The 27,620-nt window shown below is 37.7% G+C and overlaps 1 protein-coding gene across 1 annotated transcript in view; it reads right to left on the minus strand.

Moving 5' to 3' along the window:
- The window catches only part of ACAD11 (acyl-CoA dehydrogenase family member 11), a 97,846-nt gene that overhangs the window by 3,728 nt on the left and 66,498 nt on the right, over positions 1-27,620 (minus strand). Inside the window, exons 14-17 of the mRNA XM_015132134.3 lie at positions 18,023-18,089; positions 16,871-16,956; positions 15,067-15,138; positions 13,885-14,039 (exon numbers count right to left, since the gene is read on the minus strand). Of these exons, the coding sequence (XP_014987620.3) occupies positions 13,885-14,039; positions 15,067-15,138; positions 16,871-16,956; positions 18,023-18,089 (380 nt within the window). The remainder of the gene's footprint in view (positions 1-13,884; positions 14,040-15,066; positions 15,139-16,870; positions 16,957-18,022; positions 18,090-27,620) is intronic.

The raw sequence follows: 27,620 nt of genomic DNA on the forward strand, positions 1-27,620 counted from the left end.
CTCTGGCAACCATGAATAGGTTCTCCATCACTATAGTTTTGCCTTTTCCAGAATGTCATGTAAATAGAATCAGGTAGCATGTGTTGTTTTGAGACTAACTTCTTTCATTCAGTTTAATGCCTTTGAGCTTCATCTAAATTGTTCTGTGTATTGACTGTTCATTCCTTTTTATCGCTGAGTAGTATCTGAGTAGTATTCCATTGTAAGTATGTACCAGTTTGTTTATCTATTTGCCTGTTGAAGGACATTTCAGTTGCTGCCAATTTTTAAATTTTATTTATTTATTCTTTGAGACAGACTCTGGCTCTGTCACCCAGGTTGGAGTGTAGTGGCGCGATCTCGGATCACTGCAATCTCTGCCTCCTGGGTTCAAGCGATTCTCCTGCCTCAGCCTCTGAGTAGCTGGGACTACAGGCACCCGTCACCATGCCTGGCTAATTTTTGTATTTTTAGTAGAGGCAGGGTTTCGCCATATTGGCCAGGCTGGTCTCGAACTCCTGACCTTGTGATCTGCCCGCCTCAACCTCCTCAAGTGCTGGGATCACAGGCGTGAGCCATTGCGAGATTATTCATAGAGCTTCTGTGCATTTGTATATGGGTTTTTGTGTGGACATGTTTTCATTTTTTAAAGCAGATAGCAGGAGTAGAATTGTTGGGTCAGTGGTAAATATTTATTAAGAAACTGACAATTTTCTAGAGTGGTTGTACATTTTGCATTCCTACTAGCAGTGTATGAGAGTTCCAGTTGCTCCGCAAACTATCAGCACTTAGTATCATATTTTATTTTAGTCATTTTAACAGTGTGCAGAGATATCACGGTTGTAATTTGCATTTCTGTAATGGCGATTGCTGTTGATCCCCTTCAATGTACTGATTTGCCATCTCTATACCTCTTTGGTGACATGTCTGTTAAAGTCTTTTGTCCATTTTTTAATTGGGTTGTTTTCTTACTATTTGATTTAGAGAGTCCTTTATATATCCAGGACACTAGTCATTTGCCATATGAGCAATTTGACAATTCTTTCTTTTATGGGTCTTGCTTTTGGTGCATGTTTAGGAACATTTTACCTAATCCCAGAAAATGATTTTTCCACTATGTTTTCTTCTAAAAGTTTACAGTTTTACCTTTTACATTTGGATCTATGATCCATTTCGAGTTAAAACTTTGTGTGAGGTGTGTGGTTTAGATCAAGGGTCACTCTTTTACCTATGTATGTCCAATTGCTGCAACACTATTTACTGTAAAGATGTAACTTTCTCCATTGAACTGCCTTTACACCTATGTAAAAAATCAATTGGCCTATATTTCTATGAATCTATTTCTGGACTCTCTCTTATGCTCCAAAGATCTACATGTCTTTTGCTTACTGATTACTGTAGCTTAGAGTAAGTCTTAAGATTGGGTAGTGTGATTCATCGAGCTTTCTTCTTTTTCAAATTCTTTTGGCTACTTTAGTTTTTTTTGTATTTCCATATAAATTTTGGGATCAGCCTGTCTTTATCTATAAAAACATCCTTTTGGGATTGTGATTGGAACTGCCTTAAGTCTGCAGATCAGTTTGAGGATGGTTAACATCTTTCATCTGTTAAGTCTTCTAATCTACATATTCACTTAGGTCTCCTTTGATTTATTTTATCGCTTTGAGTGCATGTGGATATTGTAGTGTTTTGATAGAGTAGTACTTAAAAAAAAAAAACTATTGTAAATGGTATTTTAAAACTTCCAGTTCCCCGTTGTTCATTGCTTGTATATAAAACTAAAATTGTTATGTATTGACCTTGTATCCTGTAACTTTGCTAAACTCACGTATTAGTTCTGGGAGGGCTGTTTCATTTTGTTTGATGTGTTCCTTAGGATTTTGCATACACTCACATTGTCATCTACAAGCAGGCCCAGTTTTACTTCTTTTTCCCCCAACTACATGCTCTTTTTTTCTCTTGTTTTACTGCACTGGCTAGGAATTCTTCTATGATCATAAATTGGAATAGTGAGGGTGAACATTCTTGCCTCATTCCCAGTTTTGGGGGAAAAGCATTTAGTCTTTTATCATTAAGTATGATGTTAGATTTTTAAAAATACTCTCTATAAAGTTGAGTAAATTCCTTTGTATTCCCAGTTTGCTGGGAGTTCCTATCATAAACAGATGCTGAATTTTGTCAAATGCCAAAGCATCAATTGATATGATGATGTGATTTTTTAATGTTCATGCAGTTTTCACTGTTAGTTTGGGAGATTATAATAATTTATTTTAAATTATCAAGTTACAGATATGAATCAGGCTTGCATTTGTGGGATAAACCCTACTTGACTATGCTGTATGATTATTTTTACACACTGCTAGACTTTATTTGGTAATACTTTGCTGGTGGTTTTTGCATCTATATTGGTCTATGATTTGTTCTTGTCTGGTTTTGGATTAGGATAATTCTGGCCTCATAAAATGAGTTGACGAGGGTTTCCTCCTTCTCTATTTCTGGAAGAGATATGTAAAACTGGTGTTATTTCTTCTCTAACTGTTTAGTAGAATTTACCAGTAATACCATCTGGGCCTGAAGATTTCTTTTTTTCAGGAGCTTTTTAACTTTGAATTCAACTTATAACAATAGTTGTAGAACTATTCAGGTTGTCTATTTCATCTTCAGTGAGTTTTGATAGTTTGTGGGGTTTGAGGAATTGTTCTACTTCATCTAAATTGTTAACTTTATGTGTTTTGTACACATACTAGAGCATGTGGGTCCCAAGTCCTAGATCTGGAATGGAGGAGACTCTGCTTCCGCCTTGGCTCCAGACCCCATTCTCCAATCCATGTTTTCCCAGAGAGCTCTGCATTGTGGCTTACACACAGCCTACACAGACTAAGAAAATCAGTATGTCTGATATCCTCTGCTTCTAACAAGGATGGAATTGATATATTTTTCCCTATTTCTTCTGTTAAGTACAACTAATAACCCTGGGCATTATCTATAAAACAAACGTAAGAAGACTCTGAAAGGTAGAGAAAAAGTAGTCTTCAGGTCCAAAATAATAACCTAGTGGTGTGTTTCCTAGGTTTTCTTTTTGCCTCATCTATCTCAGCTGCTGAGATTCTTCCCAGCAGCTGAAGAACCTAGTAACCTGGAAATGTCAGCGAGCACAGACCGAAACAAAACAGAAACATAAAGCACCCCAACAAAAGCATAATCTCTCTAACCAAAGGATCAGCAAAGGGGCAGCCTAGCAAGCCAAAAATCTTTTAGAGAATAACCACTTTACTGCAGCCAGATACCACAGAAAAAACACTGGCCCCCACCCCTCCTCACACCAGCAAAGACAGGATGGGGAGCATAGGCTTCCTCCCTGGTAAGCACTGTAATGAGGTGCCCCAACACCCCTGCCAGGAAGGTATCAGACAGTGCCAAGTAAAAACCTGAGGCTTTCCTCCCCACTGGCCAGTAATAAGTCCCCCCGACCCATCTTATGAAGTGTTAGTGCAGTCCAAATGGGATGCCTGGACTTTCATCCTGCCTGGCAGTATGAGGGCATCATCCTCTTCAGGTACTGATGGAAGCTGGGAGGGGAACCTGGACTTCTCTCTCTGCCTAGCAGTAATGAGGTGATGCCACTCCTTTCTCTGACAGAACGGTGTCAAAGAAAGCCAATTAAAATAGAAGCTTTAAAAAGGTCCAGAGTCTCACAATATAAAACTGTTCAGGTTTCAATTTTAAAAATCATCCATAATACCAAAAACCTGGAACAATTCAAAATGAATTTTTAAAAAATCAAGAGACACAGTGATATAGTTTGGATGCTTGTCTCCTCCAAGTCGCATATTGAAACATGAAGGTGGAACTTAGTGGGAGGGTCATGGGGGAATATCCCTCATAAATGGTTTGATGCCTTCTCTGCAGTAATGAGTTCACATAAGATCTGATTGTTTAAGAGAGTCTGGGATGTCTTCCCTTATCTCTCTTGTTCCCTCTCTTGTCACGTGATGTGCTGGCTCCCTCTTTACCTTCCACCATGATTGTAAGCTTCCTGAGGCCTGCCCAGAAATAGATATTGGCACTAGGCTTGCACAGCCTGCAGAACCATGGGCCAAACGAAGCTTTTCTTTATAAATCACCCAGTCTCAGGTATTCCTTTATAGCACTATAAAATGGACTAACACACCCAGATAACAGAGATGTTAGAATTTCTGACAAAATTTTAAAGCAGCCATGATAAAAATGCTTCAGTGAGCAGTTACAAACACAACTGAAGCAATTAAAAAAATTGAAAGCCTCAGCAAAGAAATAGAAGATGTAAAGAAGAACCAAATGGGTATTTTATAAGTAAAAAACATAACAGTTCAAATAAAAAGCTCGGTGGATGGGTTCCACAGCAGAATAGAGGGGACAGAGGAAAAAAATCAGTGAACTGGAAGATAGGACAACAGAAACAGCCCAATCTAAACCACAGAAAGAAAACAAACTGGAAAAGAAAAAAAAGAAGAAGAAGAACAGCATCATAGGAACATGTGGAATTATAACAAAAGATCTACCATTCACATCACCAGATTCCAGGAAGAGAAAGAGTAAGGCTGAAAAAGTACTTGAAGAAACAATGGCTGAAAACATCCCAAATTTGGCAAGAGACCTAAACCTGAAGATTCAAGAAACTCGGTGAATCCCAAGCAGCATAAATCCCAGAAATCCATACCAACACACATCATAATTAAATTTCTGGAAAAATAGAGATAAAAACATCTTGAAAGCACCAGAGAAAAATGACATCTTATCTATAGCAGGGAGGTATATATGTCAGAAGGAAGTAGCACAATATTTTTCTAGTGCTGAAAGAAAAGAAACTTATATCCAGTGGGGATATCTTTCAGGAAAAAAGAAGAAATAAGACATAGATGAAGCAAAACAGAAATTGTCACTTTTAGACTCTAAAAGAAAGGTTAAAGGAAGTTCTCTAAATGGAAAGGAAAAGATAAAAGAAGAAACCTTGGAAAATCGGGAAAGAAGAAAGAACACAATAAGCAAAAATATGGCTAATAAAATTCGTTTGCTTTCTTCTCTAAAATTTTCTAAAGTATATTTGATGGTGGAGGCAAAAATTATAACCCTGATGTTATTCTAAATGTATTTAGAGAAAATAATTAAGACAATTATATTGTTTATTTATTTAGAGACAGAGTCTCTATCTACCAGGCTGGAGTGCAGTGGGGTGATCTCAGCTCACTGCAACTTCTGCCTCCTGGGTTCAAGCAATTCTTGTGCTTCAGCCTCCTGAATAGCTGGGGTTACAGGCACACGCCACCACGCCCGGCTAAGTTTTGTTTTTAGTAGAGACAGGGTTTCGCCATGTTGGCCAGGCTGGTCTCAAACTCCTGACCTCATGTGATCCACCCGCCGTAGCCTTCCAAAGTGTGGGATTACAGGCGTGAACTACTGCGCCAGACCCAAGACAATTGTATTATAAATGAGAGAGTAAAAGGAACTTAAAGGAAGGTAAAATGTCTATACTTGACTCAAATTGGTAAAATGATGACACCAATAGACTTTAATAAGATCTAGAGAGAAAGGTAACTAGATAGATAAATAAACAAGTATATGTGATACCTAGAACAACCACCAAAAGAGTTATACAAAAAGATACACTCGAGAAATATTATAAATAAATCAAAATGAAGTTCTAAAAATGTTAAATTAACCCACAGGAATGCAGGAAAAGGAAAACAGAAAAGCAATAACCAGAGAGAACAAACAGAAAACAAAAATAAAATATCCGATTTAAGCCCTAACATATCAGTTATTATAAAGACAAAGATAAAGTGGATTAAAAATATGACCCAACTATATGTCATTTAGAAGAAATATACATCAAATATAATGATATAGGGCCAGGCGTGGTGGCATCCACAACAGGACATCTATAAAAATGCTATAGCTAACATTATACCTAATATTCCCCAAAGACAGAGAACAAGGTAAGAATGTCAGTTCTCACCTCTCTTATTCAACATAGTATTAGAAGTTCTAGCCAGTGCAGTAAGACAAAGGAAGGAGACAAAAAGCATGTATATCAGAAAAGAATAAAGAAAACTGTTCCTTATTTACAGACGACATGATTATCTATGTAAAATCCCAAGCAATCTACAAAAAACTCCTAGAACTAATAAGTGAGTTCAGCGAGGCCACAGGGTATGAGATAAACATACAACATGGTGAAACCCTGTCTCTACTAAAAATACAAAAAAATTAGCCAGGTGTGGTGGCAGGCACCTGAATCCTAGCTACTTGGGAGGCGGAGGCCAGAGAATCGCTTGAACCTGGGAGGCGGAGGCTGCAGTGAGCCGAGATCATCCCATTGCACTCCAGCCTGGGCAACAACAGTGAAACTTCAGCTCAAAAACAAAACAAAACAAAAAACTAAACTTCTATATACTAGTAATAGACCCTGAAGTTAAAAACACAATACTTATTATAATTGCTCAAAACTGAAATACGTATGTATAGGACTTGTAGGCTGAAAACTACACACAGATGAGACGATGTGTGTAGATGATGAAAGAAATCAAGGAAAAGCGAAATAAACGGAGAGATATACCAGGTTCACAGAATAGAAAACTCTACATAGTAAATATATCAATTTTTCTCAATGTTTGCAGATATGGACAAGATTATTTTTAAATTATATGCAAAGGCAAAGGAACCAGAAGAGCTGAAACATTTGGAAAGAGAAGTCTAACCTGAGAGGAATCAGTCTAGCTTATTTGAAGATTAATTATGTAACCACAGTAATCAAGACTGTGTGGTGCTGGCAGAGAGACTGACGCATAGCTAATTAGGACAGAAGAGACAACCCACATATAAACCCACACAAATAATGTCTGACTGATTTTTGAGAAAAGCACGAAAACAGTTCAATGGAGGAAAGATAGCCTTTAAAAAAAATGTTGCTGAAGCAATTAGACATTCACAGGCAAAAAAAAAAAAAAAAATGAACCTTGACCTAAGTTTCATACAAAAATTCACTCAAAATGTAAGCAGACACAAATGTAAAATGTGAAACTCTCAGAGACACATTATAGGAGAAAATCTTCAGAATATAGGATTAGGCAGAGTTATTAGACTTGACACCAAAAGCATGACCCATAAAAGCAAACATTGACAAATTAGAGTTCATTAAAATTAAACACTTTTGTTCTGTGAACGACCTGGTTAAGAAGATGAAAAGACAAGATACAGAGTAGGAGAAAATATTTACAAACCACATATCTGACAGGATAGTATCTAGAATCTATAAAGAACTCTCAAAATTCAATAGTAAAAAAGGTGATCTAGGACATGGACACAGGACATGAACCAAAGAGGACATAAGATGGCAAATAAGTACATGAAAAGATGCTCAACATGATTCACCAACAGGGCAACTGAGATTAAAGCCACAATGGGTGGTTTTAAAACCACAAACCCATCAGAATGGCTAAAATTAAAAAGTAGTAACACCACCATATGCTGGAGGGGATGTGGAGAAACTGAATCACTCATACTCAGTTGGTGAGAACAAAAAATAGAAAGGTTTAGCAGTTCCCAAAAAAACTAAACATGCAACTACCACATGACACAGTAATTGCACTCGTGGGCATTTATCTCTGAGAAACGAAAACTTATATTTACACAAAAGCCTACACAAATGTTTACAGCAACTTTATTTGCAATAGCCCAGACCTGGAAACAACCCAGATGTCCCTCAACAGATAAACAGTTAAACAAACTGTAGTATATCCAGACTAAGGAATACTACTGAACAATAAAAATGAACCAACTACTGATAAACACAACGTAGATAAATCTCCGAGAAATTATGTTGAGTGAAAACAGCCAGTGTCAAATGTTTTCATACTGTATGATTCCATTCTTGGAATGACAAAATTGTAAAATGAAGAACAGATTGGTGGTTGCCAGGAGTTAATGAGAAGGCTGGGGTGGAAGCAAACTAAATGTGGCTATAAAAGGGCAACATGAAGGATCCTTGTAGTGAATGGAATGCTCTGTATTCTGACTATATTCATGACAACATCTTGGTCCTGATACTGTATTCTAGTTTTGCAAGATGTTACCATTGGGGAAACTGGGCAAAGGATTCAAGAGATCTGTATGTTCTTATACCTGTATGTGAAACTGTAATTATCTCAAAATGAAAAGTTGAATTTAAAAATGGTACTTGCTTCTTGTTTAGCTTAGAAAACATTCTCTGAGTTTTCCCAATTTGTCAGAACTTGTAAGAGAAGCAGGGAGGTAAGTGGAAAAACATTAAAATCAAGCCTCACCATAAGTCCCACAGGCAACCAAACATTCAGAATTCCTCAATGAAACCCAGGGAGCATACAAAATGCATCCAGCGAGCTCTAATGAGTTTTTTGGTTTCCAGTTCTAAACACAGAACTGAGTTGGTCTGAGTGTCGCGGGTTATTGTTAAGCTAAACACAGAATTGGTTTCCAATTCTAAATATGGAATTGATGTTTACACTGAAGAAAAACGTTCATTAAGATGAGTTAAACCAGCAGACAATTACGGTGCTTTGATTCAAGCCATATTAACCTTCCATACCTGTGTTTTCCAGGTTATATTTACTTTTTTTTTTTTATGGTAATCATATATTTTTTATTTTTTATTTATTTCTAACTTTTCTTTTAAATTCAGGGATACACATGCAAGTTTGTTATATAGATAAACTCATGTCACGGGGGTTTATTGTACAGATTATTTCGTCACTCAGGTATTAATCCTAGTACCCATTAGTTATTTTTCCCGACCCTTTCCCTCCTCCCACCTTCCACCCTCTGGTAGGCCACCATGTCTGTTATTTCCCTTTATGTGTCCATGTGTTCTCATCATTTAGCTCCCACTTATAAGTGACAAACGTGGTATTTAGTTTTCTGTTCCTGCGTTAGTTTGCTAAGGATAATGACCTCCAGCTCTATCCATGTTCCCACAAAAGAAATCAACTTATTCTTTTTATGGCTGCATAATGTTCCATGGTATTTATATACCACATTTTCTTTATCCAGTCTATCATTGATGGGTATTTAGATTTATTCCACATCTTCACTATTATGAATAATGCTGTACTAAACATATGCATGCATGTGTCTTTATAGTAGAACGCAGAACGACTTATATACCTTCATGTATATATCCAGTAATGTGACTGCTGGGTCAAATGGTATTTCTGTTTTAAGTTCTTTGAGGAATCCTCACACTGTTTTCCACATTGGTTGAACTCCTACCAAGAGTGTATAAGCCTTCCTTTTTCTCCACAACCTCACTAGCATCTGTTATTTTTTGACTTTTTAATAACAGCCATTCTGACTAGTGTTAGATAGTATCTCATTGTGGTTTTGATTTGCATTTCTCCAATGATCAGTGATTTTTAGCTTTTTATCATATGCTTGTTGGCCACATGTCTGTCTTCTTTTGAAAAGTGTCTGTTCATGTCTTTGGCCTACTTTTTAAAAAATTTGTTTAAGTTCCTTATACATGTTGGATGTTAGACTTTTGTCAGATGCAAATAGTTTGCTAAATTTTCTCCAATTCTGTAGGTTGTCTCTTTACTCTGTTGATAGTTTCTTTTGCTGTGCAAAAGCTCGTTAGTTTAATTAGACTGCATTTGTCAATTTTTGCTTTTTTTGTAATGGCTTTTGGCGTCTTCATTATGAAATCTTTGCCCATTCCTATGTCCAGAATGGCATTGCCTAGGTTGTCTTTCAAGGTTTTTATAGTTTTGGGTTTTACATTTAAGTCTTTGATCCTCAACAAAATACTGGAAAACAGAATCCAGCAACACATCAAAAGGCTTATCCACCATGAACAAGTAGGCTTTATCCTTGGGATGCAAGGTTGGTTCAACATATGCAAATCAATAAATCTGATTCATCACATAGAACTAAAGACAAAAACCACATGATCATCTCAATAGATGCAGAAAAGACTTTCGATAAAATTCAACACCCCTGCTAAACTTTTCTATTAAAAACTCTCAATAAACTAGGTATTTGAGGAACATACCTCAAAATAATAAGAGTCATCTATGACAAAACCACAGCAAACATCATACTGAATGGGCAAACACTGGAAGTATTCCCCTTAAAAACTGGTACAAGACAAGGATGCCCTCCCTCACCACTCCTATTCAATACAGTATTGGAAGTCCTGGCCAGACCAATCAGGCAAGAGAAATAAATAAAGTGCATCAAAATAGGAAGACAGAAAGTCAAACTATCCCTGTTTGCAGAACACATGATTCTATATCTAGAAAACCCCACAGTCTCAGCCCAAAAGCTTCTTAAGCTGATAAACAACTTCAGCAAAGTCTCAGGATACAAAATCAACAAACAAAAATCACTAGCACTCCCCAAGAGCCAAATTGGGAATGCAATCCCACTCACAATTGCCACAAAAAGAATAAAATACCTAGGAATAGAGCTAACCAGGGAGGTAAAAAATCTCTACAAGGAGAACTATGAAACAGTGCTCAAAGAAATCAGAGATGACATAAACAAATGGAAAAACATTCCATGCTCATAGATACGAAGAATCAATAGCATTAAAATGACCATACTGCCTGGGGCAATTTATAGATTCACTGCTATTCCTATCAAGTTACCAATGACATTCTTCACAGAAGCAGGAAAAACTATTTTAAAATTTATGGAACCAAGAAAGAGCCCAAATAGCCAAGGCAATCCTAAACAAAAAGAACAAAGTGGGAGCCATCATGCTACTTGACTTCAAACTATACTACAAGGCTACAGTAACCAAAACAGCATGGTACTGTTATAAAAACAGGTACATAGACCAATGTAACAACAGAGAGCCCAGAAATGGGGCCACATACCTACAACCATCTGATCATTGACAAAGGTGACAAGAACAAGCAACAGAGAAAGGACGCCCTTATTCAAAAAACGGTGCTAGGATAATTGGCTAGCCATATGCTGGAGATTGAAACTGGGCCCCTTCCTTACACCTTAGCCATTTTTTTCACATTTAATTATCCTTTTATTGTCATTTCTTTTCTTCTTTTTTATTCTTTTAAGTTCTGGGATACAAGTGCAAAACATGTAGGTTACATAGGTATGCAAGTGCCATGGTGGTTTGCTACATTTATCAACACGCCATCTAGGTTGTAAGCCCTGCATGCATTAGCTATTTGTCCTAATGCTCTCCCTCTCTTCGCCCCGACCCTCCAACTGGCCCCCGTGTGTGTTGTTCCCCTCCCCATGTCCATGTGTTCTTATTGTTCAACTCTCCACTGATGAGTGAGAACATGCACACCTTAGCCATTTTTATGCTGGTCATGTTTGCCCTTCAACAGGGGATATTTGATTAGAGTTTCCCTAAAGCAGTGATGTTCAACATAATAGCCACTACCCATATGTGGCTAATGAGCATTTGAAATATACCTAGTCTGAACTGAGATGTACTATAACTATAAAATATGCACCCCATATGGAAGAACAAATGTTAAAATATAAAGTATCTCATTAATAATTTTTATATTGATTTCATGTTGAAATAGTATTTTTGACATTTTGGGTTAAATAAAATATATTACTAAAATTAATTCCATCTTTTTCTTTTTACTTTTTAAAAATGTTGCTATTAGAACATTTAAAATTACATTTAAGGTTCACAGTATATTTCTTTTAGATGGCACTACCCTAGAGGTTGAAACATGGCTCTGAATTAATTTCAAACAAGTTGCTGGTGGTGAATAAATATTTTTTGATGGCTGTAAAACAGGGTAGTTATAACTTTTATAACTTCATGAGCAGACTTAAAAGACAGACATTTACTTCTCAGCTTTAGAATAAAGGAGGTATTCTCAGCAGGGTTTCTATAGACCCTAGATTTGCTGAAAAGTATTAAATGGGTATAAACTAGGTGCTCCAGGGAAATGCCAAATATATTTCCTGAGACAGAACTGGGATGGAGAATTTTTTGTTACAGCCTGGAGTAAATTAGAAGGCAGCTGGAAGGAGCCTTCAAATTCAAAGAAATGAAATGTTCCTTTCACAAATTAAAATAAAAAAGCTGGCCCAGATGTTTGCTTATGACATGCTCACACATCTTTTTGCTTCTGCCAGATCATGTTATTTGTGCCAGATGTGAGAAGTTTCCAGTGAAGACAGGCATATTTGTTAAAAAGCCAGGCTTGCTCTGTGTGAAGCATTAACTTTAAAAGGTGGAAGGGAAATTTTTTACTAGTGCAGTTTTAAAACACCACTCATGAAAGCAGCACTTGCGCAGAGTGCTTTTGTGCATTCGAGATGCTTGTCTGTCGACTTTACTGTGACCTCCCTTCACCCTGCTCCAGGGTTTGCACACAAGCTTGACAGAAGGGTAACAAGTAATGGTTGGTGCCCTGAGCACCTCTTCAGCCTTTTTCAACAGCATCAGGGGCTATATCCATGGCCCCAGAAGGTCACACTTTCTCACCTCCTCCCACAGTGCCCACCCAAAAGCTGAACCCTTGCCTTTGCTGTATATTAAAAGGGCTCCCGACAAATTATTCCCAGGTGTAGGGTCATAAAGCAGGCTGTAGTTTTTCAGTCAAAAACCTATACAAATAAATCATATACATGCTGAATAATACTTTACAAAAAGCAAACATAGATTATAAACATTTAACGTAAAAAAATATACTGCAAATTTTATAGGATGGCCAAAAATGTACAAGGAGACCGACATACTAAAATATACATGTGCAGCAAACACAAATACAATTCCATCACCACAGATTTGACCTAACACTAACATGTTAGCAAAAATAAAGAGTGAACATTTAGTAATAGTTCTTCTTGCCTTCTTAAAACTTAGAAGGGAGATGATTTGGATATCCTACTTCTCTGTAAAAGACTTTTCAAGGAAGTCTGAAATAATATCTTCTAATTCCTCTCAATACATATTTCCTAATTTTTTTTTCTTTTTCTGGAGACAGAGTCTCACTGTGTCGCCAGGCTGCAGTGCAGTGGCATGATCTTGGCTCACTGCAACCTCCATCTCCCGGGTTCAAGCAATACTCTTGCCTCAGCCTCCCGAGTAGCTGGGACTACAGGCGCATGCCACCATGCCCGGGTAATTTTTTTTTTTTTTTTTTGTATCTTAGTAGAGACGGGGTTTCACCACGTTGCCCAGGCTGGTCTCAAACTCCTGAGCTCAGACAATCCACCCACCTTGGCCTCCCAAAGTGCTGGGATTACAGGTGTGAGCCACTGCACCTGGCCATATTTCCTAATTTTTATTATATGGCCCACATGTAACTATGTTTACAGTGATTTGTAACAACAGACTCAGTAGTATATAATTTATAGATGAAAATTCAAAAAATCATGAATATCTCACAAAATGTTGGTCCCATTTCTACTTGTGTTTCTCCAGTGGCAGAACTCAAGTCCTCCTGAAGAAGCTGATTCCACTTTTATGTTTGTTAGCATGTTTCTCCTTTCCCTGAGTTTTGGGCTGTTTTCCTATATCTTTACACTTACGTGTCCTAATTCCTTCTAGGAAACCAAAGGACAATGCAAATCCTTCTTCCTTATGACGGCTCCTTCATGTCCACAGGGAGCTCTAATGTTCAGGTTCTCTAGAGAACAAGAATCTGAGAAAGTTGAAGGAACTGTCTTCACTCTTGTGTGCAGAGGTGTTGAAGCATTTTAAGAACTACTTAATTTTTCACAAAGATAAATACCTCTCATCAGACTATATTTAAATACAGACATAAATATGCCTTATTGAAAAGGATCACGCTGTTCATGTAGAGAAAGTCTCTCCGTCACAAGTAATGTTTTTGTTCAATGTTAGTGTAGTGCACCAGGCTACAATAAATTCAAATAAGTAATCATCCTTACATGTGCATACAACTTCTTCTTGAAGGCTACCCTTTGTGTTGCTCGCTCACACATGATCTGCAAAGCACGTTCCGCCAAACCTACTGTTCTCATACAGTGGTGGATTCTGCCAGGTCCAAGGCGGCCTTGGGAAATTTCAAATCCCCTACCTTCACCTGGGAAGAAAGGGGAAATAAAGCGGGAATGTGAAAATGGCCTAGCCCATTCCTTTTGTTATTTATACAAATCCTGGGAAAGTGATGAGCTGCCCTTAATAAAAATGGCTTTCTGGTGAAAAAAAGTCAGTTCTATAATAACGTTCACTATGAATTCATGGGAATTTTGATTTCTATGTTTTTGAAACCACCACCATTAAACATTTCAAATTTAAGAACTGTCTCTTAAGTATATACTATGCATAAGCTATTTTATTAGTGCTGCAATAGATACAAATTTGGAATAACACATAGTCCCTATACTAGGAGTTTAGAATCCAGAAGAGCGGGCAAGGGTAAGGGATATAGAGAGAAACAAAGAAAGGCAAAGGAGGAAGAGATTTTCTGTTCATCATTATAACCTTAGGGCCTGGCAGGTATCAGGGGCTTGGTGAATGGATGGGATGAACACAAAAACATTCCTGGAAGAGGTAGTATTCTAGATGTTCTTTGAAAGGGATATAGGATACTAATAAGCAAGAGGATGGCATATAGTGTTTGAAGTTATTTATGCTTCTAACTTATATCTAAGACTTGAATTCATAAAGTACTGAGGTTTCCTTAAAACAAATAGAGGCCTACAGATCATGTTCTAGGAGAAAGTGTGTTGCTCTGAATTGCATAATTTTCATATTAAGTTATCCTTTCAATTGACGTGATATACAAAACCACATCCAGCACTTAAATAAAACCTCACCATTCCATGTAAGAAAATCCACCAAATAGAAAACTTTCCCTTGACAAATGGAGTAAACAAGAAGGGAAAGTATTAGGTTGGTGCAAAAGTAATTGTGGCTTTTGCCAAAAACCGCAATTACCTTGGTGCAAAAGTTATTGTGGTTTTTGAACTGCAATTACTTTTGCACCAACCTAATATCTAAATCAAGGTAGACTCCAGGACTAAATCTGGAAAGACTTATCTTTTCCAGATTTAGAGCTGAAAATATTAATATACAATACTGAAGAATCATTTCCAAATTCAACTCACCTAGTATTAGATTTGTGGCAGGAACTCGCACTTGATTAAAATGGATCTCAAAATGTCCTCCATGAAAATTATCTATAAAATAGAAAATAAAATTTTAAAGAGCAAAAGGAGTTGACTAGAGAAGAGTCACATATACTTAATCTGCTGAAATATAATTACTTGAAGAAAATAGGATTTCAAAGATCCATATGGCATGAACATTCCAAAGTAAGCCTCAGCCCAGAACCCCCAGGACCCAGCAGCCCACAAAACTCATCAACTGTTCAAGAAGAGAAACTCTTTGATCCAAACGTTTTCTAATTCATTCTCTGAAGTACAATTTCAGAGAGCTAGGAAAAAGGAAGACTAGGCTCCATAGCTACAGCCAGAGTATTTTGTTTGTTTTATTATTGCTGCTTCTTTGAAATATTTTACATATGGGGTTCCAAAATATTTGCATGGAAAAAAGTTTCAATGTTTCAAAAATTAAAAATGAGCAACGTAATCCAAGTTTCTAATTTTATCATTGTGGAAACCAACGCCTAAAGATGAGAAGGACCTGCTTGAGGGGAAAGAGCAGGCTTGGCATTAGTGATGATACAGAAAATGGACAGGTTTACTCCCAGTCTACACTTGTTCCACTGTGTGTTCGTCTCTTGAAAACACTGGCATTTGAATCACTGAGGCCAGGAACACGTTCACATTTTATCTTTGCATTACCCCTTCTCCCCGCCAAGTTCTAGAGATAATCTCATGTTAACGCTACTCCCTTTTCCTGTCAGAAGAGACAATAATCAGCCTTCTCCTCACTGTTTCTTTTGGCCTTGGACACAGAGAGTTGGAGAGGTGCTAGTAAAATTTTCATACTGAATATTCAAATGTAGCCTCTGCAATGGAAACTATCTGCAGTTCAACGATATTATAAATGCATTTTTGGTATCTTTGAGGCTGTTTCTCTGCAACCCAATAATTTCCTACATGCAATTTTCTCCAGCAAGCTTGCTCATCCCATCTTGCCACCTATGCTTACCCTGTGGTACACCCTACAGCTGCATCTTACTGATAAGTGATTCTATAAAACTGCAAGTCTTATATCTGCTGCTTGAACATATTCATTAGTCATATTCAATGATAAAAAGAAAGCCAGGGGCCGGGCCCAGTGGCTCATGCCTGTAATCCCAGCACTTTGGGAGGCTGAGGAGGGTGGATTACCTGAGGTCAGGAATTCGAGACCAGCCCGGCCAACATGGTGAAACCCCATCTCTACTAAAAATACAAAAATTAGCTGGACGTGGTGGCTAAGCAAATACTTGCTAAGAGAGTGATCTTAGCAAATATTTATTGGACACAATGAACACGTGCCACGGTAGATGGCAGGAAACAAATGGATCTTTGCTTCTTAGAAATCCCACCCAAGGGCAGAGGAAGGAAGAGTTTTGCACTCAAGTCAAAAACTAATTGCTTTTTAACAGTTCTTGTAAGTTGATTAAGAGGGCTAAAATTGGAGACAAAAACAATTTTATTGTGGATTATCTGTGCATTAATCCATTTTTATGAATGACAGAGAGAAGACTGGTAGAGTTGCTCTTCCTTAAATAGAATCTGCCCTTTCCCAAAAAGTAAACAAAATGAGGTAGAATGCTATACTATTTCTTTTTATTGGCTCTACTCTGAACTCCACCAGCAATTTTATTAAGACAGTTGTCAGAGACAAAGGAACATCTAAGAATCTATCTCATGCATTAAAATACTATTGCCTTCAATATTACTGCATATTCTAGCTTTCCTGCTTGCTAATGCATGGTCATATTTATCGAATACCTACCTATGTAGCCAAAAACTGACAAAGGCCTTATTATTTCTACTCCAGGTGTGTTCATGGGAACAAGAATCATGCTGTGCTGTTTGTGTCTAGTCAAAAGAAAAATCATGTTAGAAAAAGTTTGCAAAGGAGAAAAACAAAACCGATAATAAGCAGAGTCACAACTGTCTTTTTGATGTTTTCATGTAATCATGCAAGCAGTGATGACTGGAATGGGAACTGTGTAAAAGACGTACACCAACATAGTCTGATGCAGGCTGTGATCTGGAACCAAAACAATGATTTGAAAATAAATGAGTTGTTTGATTGAGGCTTCTCACTGCTCAACAATGGTAACTGGAAACTTATATAATTAAACATTTCAAGACTATTGCCTTTGATCTAAACATTTAATCACTTCATTACACAGGTCTGAAAACATTTAGGTCTGATAATTTAATCCAAACAGCTTTGATAATTTAGCAACACTTTCTAATACTGAAAATTCCACAGTCAAGAATGTTCAGCAATACTCCCTAAAATGTTTTCCAAATACACCTGTTAGAAAATACTTGTGAAGGGCCGGGCGCGGTGGCTCAAGCCTGTAATCCCAGCACTTTGGGAGGCCGAGATGGGCGGATCACGAGGTCAGGAGATCGAGACCATCCTGGCTAACATGGTGAAACCCCGTCTCTACTAAAAAATACAAAAAAAAAAAAACTAGCCGGGCGCGGTGGCGGGCGCCTGTAGTCCCAGCTACTCGGGAGGCTGAGGCAGGAGAATGGCGTGAACCCGGGAGGCGGAGCTTGCAGTGAGCTGAGATCCGGCCACTGCACTCCAGCCTGGGCGGCAGAGCGAGACTCCGTCTCAAAAAAAAAAAAAAAAAAAAAAAAAAAAAAAAAAAAACTTGTGAAATACAAATATATGACATTTACTCTCATATTTTATATTATGATTTGTGAGTCCAAACAGTGAATTTTAAGTAAATTACATAGATAGGAAGCAATATTGACTCATTCCTACACAAGTTTCTCAATCAGAATTGTATAATTTTTACTCTCATATTTTATATTATGATTTGTGAGTCCAAACAGTGAATTTTAAGTAAATTACATAGATAGGAGGAAATATTGACTCATTCCTACACAAGTTTCTCAATCAGAATTGTATAATTACCTGGAGACAGAAGTATTTTGAGTTCTTCCCAAAACAATTGCGATTTTGCACTTGGGATTCCCAGCTCCTAAAACCAAGGGGAACACAAGCAGATTATAAAAGGAAATTTCTAGTTTGACATTTCACCTTGAAGGTTCTAATCCTTCCCACTTTACCTATGGCAGAAAACAAATAGGGAGAACATTCTTGATTCATTAAGATAATAATTCTTTTGTAACGCTACATATCATCCAAGAAAAATGATTAGGCAAGGACAAGAATGGACTCCATCCATGAAAGCTGCTACACAAAAATAACCAGAAGTGAAAGCAGCATGAAAAAGTTGACACCTCTCCCATTGACACCATTTCAGACATCAGCATGCTAAAAAGGCTGAGAAATTTTGTATGTCTAATATAATATTTTATATGTCAACATATATGAGGCTGTGATCCTACTTCCAATAAGCCTGGTTCTCATTTATTAATTTCTTAAGGGTCAAATTTTAAAAATATTTTTTCATTTTAATGCAAAATTTTATTTTATCACAGTCCAGGGGTCTGTGGCAATTGCCTACAAGGGTCTTTTTGCAAAAAATACTTTTCATGTTTACTAGTAAGTCTAAGCATCTAGTCCCTTGGGGAAACTACCAATTAACTAGATTTTCAGTTACAAGGCCACACAGAACTGGATCAGATTAAGTTAAACACATCTGTACAAAGTCTCAAACAAATGATCGGATTCTTTTTTCTCATTTATTATAAAAAGAGTTTTGAGGAGACTTGAAATCATATAAAGATTTAATGAGAAATGTTAGGAATTATGTCAAATAGTTGAATATTATTATAAAATTCCAGGATTTAAAAGGATAAACTCCGTGGAACATATTAAAGGACACTGCAGGGATATAATCAGTGAAATTCAGACTGTGGGAAATTTATAAGACAACTAATCCAATTTCTTCAACAATTAAATTGCAATAAAAAGAAAAAAGAGAGAGCAGTAGCTTGTAAGAACAAAAGAGAGAGACTTAAAAGGCCTATCAACCAACAGCAATTTTTAGACCTTACTTAGATCCTAATTCAATCAAACAAAATAAAAAGTATTAATGGTAATTATTAAGCAATTAGAAATGTGAATAGTTATTGGATAGGTAATGATATTAAGTAATTTTAGGTGTGCTAATGGTATTGTGGTTATATTTTTTAAAAAGCCCTTACAGAGATATATACTAAAATATTTGTGAAGGAAATTATGTGATGTCTGAGATTTATTTCAAAATATTATGGGGAGAAGATGGGGAGAAGTTAATAAGAGATAAAACCTCACCAAGCTACCCTTTCTTTTCTCTTAAGTGTGAATAGAAAACAAAGAATCTGTAATATATAAAAAGAACCTGCAATATTAAAGAGAATGGCCAAAAATGTAAGAGACTCTTAAAGCCAAAACATGAAGTCTAACATCAGAGTAAAAGGAGTCAAATAAAGGGAAAACAGAGAAGAACAAAGGGAATAATTTATTGAAGAAATGTGTAGAAGAAAATTTTCTAGAAAGGAAGAAAAACATCTTCAGATTGAAAAAGCCATTGACTATCAAGAAGAATCTATTAAATGCTTGTAACATTTCAAAACGATGAAGGGGAAATTTTAAAAGGTTTCAGAGAGAATAAAACAAGCCAACTAAAAGGAATGAGGATTAGTCTGGCATCAGACTTCTCAACAAGGGATGCCAGATGAAAATGAATAGTTCAACTCAGAATTCTATACTTGTCCAAACTATCAATTTATGTAATGGCAGAACAAATATATATTCAGATATGTAAGGTCTCAGAGAATTTAACTATTTTTCTCAAAAAAATTAAGAATATACTCGAGCAAAATAAGGGAGTAAATCAAGAAAAAGGAAGTCCTAGAATCCAAAAGATACTGGATCCCAGGAAAGTATTATCTGAAAATCCTAGGATAATTGCATCAAAGTATGCCTAAAGGGTAATCAGTCCAGATTGGAAAATAAATACTGAAGTCTTTTAAGAGAGAGGTCTCCAGAAAAGAAAGTCAATAGAAGTAAAGGTGCAATCTAGAGATGTGTGTGTATGTAAGGGGAAGGAGATATTATAAAAGCAAATAATGCAAATAAAGAGACAAGGCAATTAGAAACTCCAGGAAAATAATGTTGAAATGCACAACTGTGGGTCCAAATATAAAATAATGTGACATCAATTTAATATATAGTATATAAGAAAAGGATTCTAATTGACCTTAATTCTAGAAACATTCCTTAGAATGGCCCAGGTGATTTTATATTGCATCAGTTACAGAAGGACACAAAATCTAACACACTACTTAGGCCAGTATCAAACAATATTTACATGGTCCTCTAAGCTAAGTGCTACGTATTGGTTTTCAAAGTTTATAGTCATCCTGTAGTCAACTACAATTGTGGCTGCAAGACAGAACATAAATATTACTAATCCTGACAATGTGAAAGTATAAGCTATAGCTGATACAAGTTACAACAAGAAAGGGAGGGATAAACAGTGTAGAAAGGGTTAAGAGTATACATATTCTTATATTAAAGCAGAGTTTGAATAGAATCTGTGAAATGAGGATGCAGAGAACTTTAACAATTATTTGAGATTTAAAAAATAATAAAAATGTAATAAGATAAATACATTTAGAAAGAGCAGAGAGAGTTATGAGACAAATGAGCGAAACTGTCATTATTCAAATTGGGGAGTCAATGGATACTGTCTAAAATGAATAAATTAAGAAAAAGAAAAAATATTTTATCCACAATTATAATGGACACCAGAGAACTAAAAACAGAAACTGTTAAAAAAAAAAAAGTTTTCTCTAGGGCATGATGTTGGGATGTGGAGACAGGAAACAATGCTCTTAGATATTTTTTCCTTTGTTACTACTTCTAACTGGATAATAATAATGACTTTAAAAACATTAAAGAAAAAATCCATCTTGTAAACAAATCTGGATCCCCAAGTAGGACACTGAGAGGCTTGCTGAGTGAACTACAATGTTTTATTTTTCTTTCCGAATTTCCTTTTAATCTGAATATCTAATCTGAGGGCTGTGAAGGAGTCATTTCCCCACTTTTGTGTAATACATAACTCCAGAAATCCTACATGCACACTCTGCCTGATAAAATGCTAAAACTGATTTTTTAAAAACCACCTAAAATAGATATTATCTGAGAAAGGGAGGGAAGGAGAGGAAGGCAGTGTGCCTAAAATGGGTGACTCTGTTCATCTCCAGGCTGGTGGCAGAATGAGGAGACACCTTAAACCGACTTAGAACTTGAATCATACGCCTGCTTTCTCCACAGTCACAGTCTCAGAATTCTAAGAACATACAATCATATATACATATAAATGATTTTATCTATGACTAAAAAGGAAGAGAGAGGACTCTTAACTGGAACAGGAATTTTTTTAAAAACATGCATTAAATTGACCAAGAGATGTCCCACTGCAATCAGATAACAAATATGTTGGGCAAAATTATCTCTCCCATTTTTCCCCCAAATATATGACTTATTGTCTATATTACATCTGAGATAGAAAAATCATTTTCTCTACCCTTCTGGGCATTTGCTCCACAATCTCATTAAATAAAATAAGAAATTATTATACTGAAAATAAATTTTTCACTAAAAGAAAAATACAAGCATTTTCATAAATACAAGTTAAACAATATAATGTTTTTCAAGTAGAACACTTTATCATGCATCAAAAAGTCTATAATAGGCTGGGCGTGGTGGATCACGCTTGTAATCCCAACGCTTTGGGAAGCCGAGGTGGGAGGATCACCTGAGGCCAGGAGTTCGAGACCAGCCTGGCCAACATGGCAAAACCCCATCTCTACTAAAAATACAAAAAATTAGCCAGGCGTGGTGGCAGGCGCCTGTAATCCCAGCTACTTGGCAGGCTGAGGCAGGAGAATTGCCTGAACCTGGGAGGCAGAGGCTGCAGTGAGCTGAGATTGCGCCACTGTACTCCAGCCTGGGCAGCAAGAGCGAAACTCCATCTCAAAAAAAAAAAAAAAAAAAAATCTCTAGTATGTGCACTGACATTAGATGATAAAGACCCTTAATTCAGGTTAAACACATTTATTTTACACCAATCAAAAATAATTAGCAGTTTTAGAATTTTTAGAGTTTATTCTTCTTTCAAATGCAAATCTCTCCCTCTTGCCTCTTCTGGAACTCTACACATATTTTAGAACTAAATGGTCCCTAGGATTGTTCATTTCTTTATATCTTTTCTTCATATTGGATAATTTCTATTGTCTATCTTCAAGTTCATTAATTATTTCCTCTGTTATCTCCATTATGTTATTAAGCCCAGTCAGTGAATTTCTTTTCACATATTTTACCTTTAAGTTCTGATATTTCTACTTGGTTATTTTCTATGTTTTCTATTTCTCTTCTGATATTTCTTATCGTTTTATTTTTCTTGACCTCAATAAGCACATTTATAATAGCTGCCTTAAGTCCTTGTCTGATGATTCCAACATCTGAATCATTTGGGTGTTGGCCTTTCCCCTTGAAAATGGGTCATGTTTTCATTATTCATCATTGGTTGAGCAATTTTAGATTGTATTCTGGACATTGTGTTTTTTTTTTTTTGTTTTGAAACTCTGGATTCTGTCATATTCCTCCACAGAATGTTGATGGTTTTGTTTTGACAGGCAATTAACTCAGGTAGAGTAAAACTGCAGAGTGTATCACAATTCAGGTAGAAATCAAATTTCAGCGTAGTTCTTACTATTTAGCGCAAGGTGCTTTGAGGTTGCCCTGTGCATCACTTTCATTCAGGAGTTAGCCAGATACCCAAGCAAAGTTTCCACATGAAAGCTGGAGCTCCCCTTTTCTGGCGTTTTCCTTTCTAGGAATACCCACCTCATTTCCCAGCAGTGATGGCTGCCCTAGACACTCTCCTCTGGTTTCTCAGGACACAGAGATCTGAGTTTTCCAAAGAAGATTTAGCTTTCCTGTTCCACACTTTTTCCTCAGGCTAAAGTCTAAAAATGAAAAACTCACCCTATGCCCATCTCACTTTCCAAAATTTGACTCCCCTACAGAATCGGCTTTTGTTCACTCCCCTGAGAATTTCGGGCAGGCAGGTATGTATGTATGTATGCATGCATGCATGCATGCATGTATTTTGTAGCTTTTTAGTTGTTATCTGTGGGAAGGTTAATCTTAAGTACTTACTCCACCAGACTGGCAATAGAACTCCTCCAGAGTTCTTACCTTTAAACTTTGCCAAAAACCAGGTCTTCACTTACCCAGTGTTATAATTTCTTATACATTCATTAACATTTGAATACAAATCTACATTTTTATTCATGACAAATACATTAGTTTTATTTATCAGCTGAAATTTGAGAAATGCAATGCTCACTTCAAAATGATCACATAAGCAGAATTAGAAATCTTAGAAGCTCTAAAATTTCAAAACTAATAAAACCAAGAGCTTAAAATTCTAATCTCCTCCATTATTCCATACTATAACATATGTATAGTTAAGACTGAAATGCAATGCCTTTAAAACTGTTGCTTATAATTTAGATTCCTTCAAATTTAATGGAACCTATGTTTTAATCAGTTCAGAAAGGACCATCCTCATTTGTACTAATGAGAAAAGATCCCCCATTCACATATTTCAAAGTTAAGTTTTAAAAATCTCAAATGTCATATTCTTCACAGTAACTCTATTTGGCTTTCCTAATTTATCCAAACATCTAAATTTTCAAATTGTTTACCATTGTTTATATTTACAAGAACATGTCCTTTTGATTTTTATAGATGTTAACAGGTAAAGAAACTGTTATGGTCTGAATGTATGTGTCCCTCCCTAGAAGTCATGTGTTGGAATTCTAACTCCCAAGCTGCCAGTGACGAGGTCCCAAAGGAGGTGATTAAGTGATTAAAATGGAATTAGTGTCTTTATCAAAGAGGCCTGAGTGAGCTTAGTCACCTTTTCCACTATATGAGGACAGAACAAGAAGGTGCCATCTATGAACCGGAATGCAGGCCCTCACCAGGCACCAACTCTACTGGTGCCTTGTTCTCGGACTTTTCAGCCTCTAGAACCACGAGAAATACATCTCTGTGGTTTAGAAGTTACCTAATTATTGGTGTTGTATAATAGTGGCCTGAATGGACTATGACAAAATTCCACTAATCTGAGGACCAACCCAAAGAATATTAACAAACCTTCTTTAATCATTAAAGATTTAATGATTTAATGGCAGATGATTTAATGGCAGATGACAATACTTACCTTCCATTGTGGATATTACCTGAATGACTTATCTGGAAATGCTCAGTTGGGGGAATCTTTTATCCCTGGCTATGCAATAATAAGGAATCATGCTTTGATTCTTAGTTAGAAATTAAAGAGGAAGAATCATTTACAGAGTGTTCGCTTCTAATTTTTCAACTGAATATTTTTCTACTTGGGGCTGTCTTTGAGGTTTTAGTTGTAGGAAGCCTTGGCCAGTGCCTCTCTAGACGCCTACAGGCTGAAGGATCAAAGCTACTTGCCTCACATAAGCATTGTGTGGGCATACTCCTTGGTAGGCATACTTCTGAAAATCAGATTAGGACATAACATGATTTGAGGTTCATTTTCATTAGAAATATTTTCTTAAAAAAAAACCCAAACTTGTATTTTAGGTCCAGGGGTAAATGTGAAGGTTTGTTACATAGGTGAACTTGTGTCACTAGGGTTAGTTGCACGGATTATTTCACCACCCAGGTATTAAACCCAGTACTCAATAGTTATCTTTTCTGCTCCTTTCCCTCCTCCCACCCTCCATGCTCAAGTAGACCTCTGTGTCTGTTGTTTCCTTCTTTGTGTTCATAAGTTCTCGTCATTTAGCTCCCACTTATAAGTGAGAATATGTGGTAATTGGCTTTCTGTTCTTGTGTTAGTTTGCTAAGGATAATAGCCTCCAGCTCCATCCATGTTCCTGCAAAATACATGATCTCATTCTTTTTAATGACTGCATAGTATTCCATGGTGTATATGTACCACATTTTCTTTATCCAATCTGTCATTGATGGGCATTTAGGTTGATTCCATGTCTTTGCTATTGTGAATAGTGCTGCAATGAACATTCGCATGCATGTGTCTTTATGGTAGAATAATTTCTATTCCTTTGGGTATATACCCAGCAATGGGATTGCTGGGTTGAATGGTAGTTCTGGTTTTTTCTTTTTGTTTTCGGATTTTTTTGAGACAGTCTCACTGCGTTGCCAAAGCTGGAGTACAGTGGCGCGATCTCAGCTCACTGCAATCTCCCTGCTCCCAGGTTCAAGTGATTCTCGTGCCTTGGCCTCCTGAGTAGCTGGGATTACAGGCATGTGCCACCATGCTTGGCTAATTTTTGCATTTTGGGGTTTTGGCCAGGCTGGTCTCAAACTCCTGGCCTCAACTGATTCTCCCACCTCAGCCTCCGAAAGTGTTGGGATTACAGGCAGGAGCCACCGTGCCCAGCCAGTAGTTCTATATTTAGCTCTCTGGGCAATCTCCATACTGCTTTCCACAATGGTTGAACTAATTTACACTCCCACCAACAGTGTATTAAGTGTTCCTTTTTTTCTACAATCTCATCAGCATCTGTTATTTTTTGACTTTTTATTAATAGCCATCCTGATTGGTATGAGATGGTATCTCATTGTGATTTAGATTTGCATTTCTCGAATGATCAGTGATATTGAGCTTTCCTTCATATTTTGTTGGCTGCATACATATCTTCCTTTGAAAAATTTCTGTTCATGTCGTTTGCCCACTTTTTAATGGGATTGTTTTTCTCTTGTAAATTTGTTCAAGTTCCTTATAGATGCTGGATATTAGACCTTTGTCAGATACATAGTTTGTGTTTGGGTGAGGGAGAAAGGACAAGATGGAGGAAGGTGAACAAGAAGGCACAATCCATGTTGCTTCCGGGTTCTTCCTCACCCACTTTCCCGCGCGCAGGAAAATGCAGCCCACGCCCGGGAAGATGCAGATCAACCGAGCATGCGCCAGGTGACGTCAATCCGAAGAGATTGAAACTTTCCTGGCCACACCTACGGAGATGCCCCTATCATGCCCTTATCCCGCCCACTGCCCTCCCCCTTCCAGTACCAATGCATAAAAGTCTGCCGCCAGCAGGAGCCGGTGTGACTTCTTCGGCCCCCGCATTTGTGGACCGGAGAACATCACCCGAGAGCGCCGGCGTGACTTCCCTGGCCCCCCACACCTGAGGACCAGAGAACCTCGCCCGAGAGTGTGTGCATATTTGCAATAAAAGACTGCCACTTTCTTATGTACTTTGGCCTCATGTTTAATTACTTAGCTCTCCTAAATTGTTACATTAAATTAAATTAAAACAGTTGGTGCCGAAACCCGACCCAGGAGGAGACCCTTCCTCATCATCCCCTAGGGGTCTAACGAACCTCCTCCACAGTGAACCGGCTCCCAACCCAACCAGCCACAAACACCAAACAAGTGTTCCAGCTTTCCACTGGTGCCGCTCTGAGAATTTCTTCTTCGGTGAGTACTCCCCTTTGTTAACCATCTCCGTCCGTTTCCGTGTCCTTGGCCTAGAGTCGTATGTACGCCCAAGGACATAGCCACCCTGTGGCGCAGTGAGGTCTTCAACTCGGAGACGTCCATCTTGAAGTTCCTCAATTCTCCATTAGTAGCTCCAGGAGCCCCCGGTCTCCAGCAGCGGCAAAGGACGCTTTGCCACTGCATGAGGTCGGTTTCCATTTCTGGTGGTTAAACAATGGGAACCTCACAATTGAAAATCCCTATGAACACCCCTTTAGGGTGTCTCCTCCAAAACTTGGAAGCCTTACATTTAGCTCAAGATTTAAAACAAAAGCGGCTAATTTTCCTCTCCACTGTGGCATGCCAAAAACCCGGGAGGAGACCCCTCCTCAGGGCCCCCTAAGGTCCGAGGAGCCTCCTCCTTCCACGCTGCAGACGGACCAGGACCTAGACATCGCTTTCCACACCTCCAAGTCTCCTAGGGGTGAGTATCTCTTGCCTCCCTCTCATACTCCTTGGCCAGAAGTCCTGCGCAGGCCCAAGGTTTTTTGGTCACCAGGTGACCCACAGGAGAGTTCCCAAAGGTAGAGATGTCTGCCCAAAGAAACTCCATTCCAGTCCGTGTGAGACCCGTCCAGGACGGAGACGTCCGCCTGGAGGTAATCTCCATTCCGGCTCCAGGAGCCTCCCAGTCTCTAGTGGCTCCAAAGGACGCTTTGTAGCCAGGTAGAGTTCGGTTTCCGCCTACAGGTGAGAGAAAGGCAATGGGAAATCCCCAATCCAAAATACCTAGAGATACCCCTTTAGGTGTCTTCTAACTAATCTCAAAACTTTACAATTAGAGCAAGATCTTAAACGAAAGCGACTGATTTTACTCTCCACTGTGGCGTGGCCACAATATAAATTAGACGACCAGTCTCAACAGCTGCCTGAAGGCACCTTAGACTGTAACATTTTAATTAGATCTCTCTAATTTCTGCCAGAGGCTCGGAAAGTGGTCAGAAATAATCTATGTTCAAGGCTTTTAGGACTTGCACTCTCGCCCAGACCTGTGCGCCC

Source organism: Macaca mulatta, chromosome 2 (genome assembly GCF_049350105.2).
Source record: "Macaca mulatta isolate MMU2019108-1 chromosome 2, T2T-MMU8v2.0, whole genome shotgun sequence".
NCBI classification, from domain to species: domain Eukaryota; kingdom Metazoa; phylum Chordata; class Mammalia; order Primates; family Cercopithecidae; genus Macaca; species Macaca mulatta.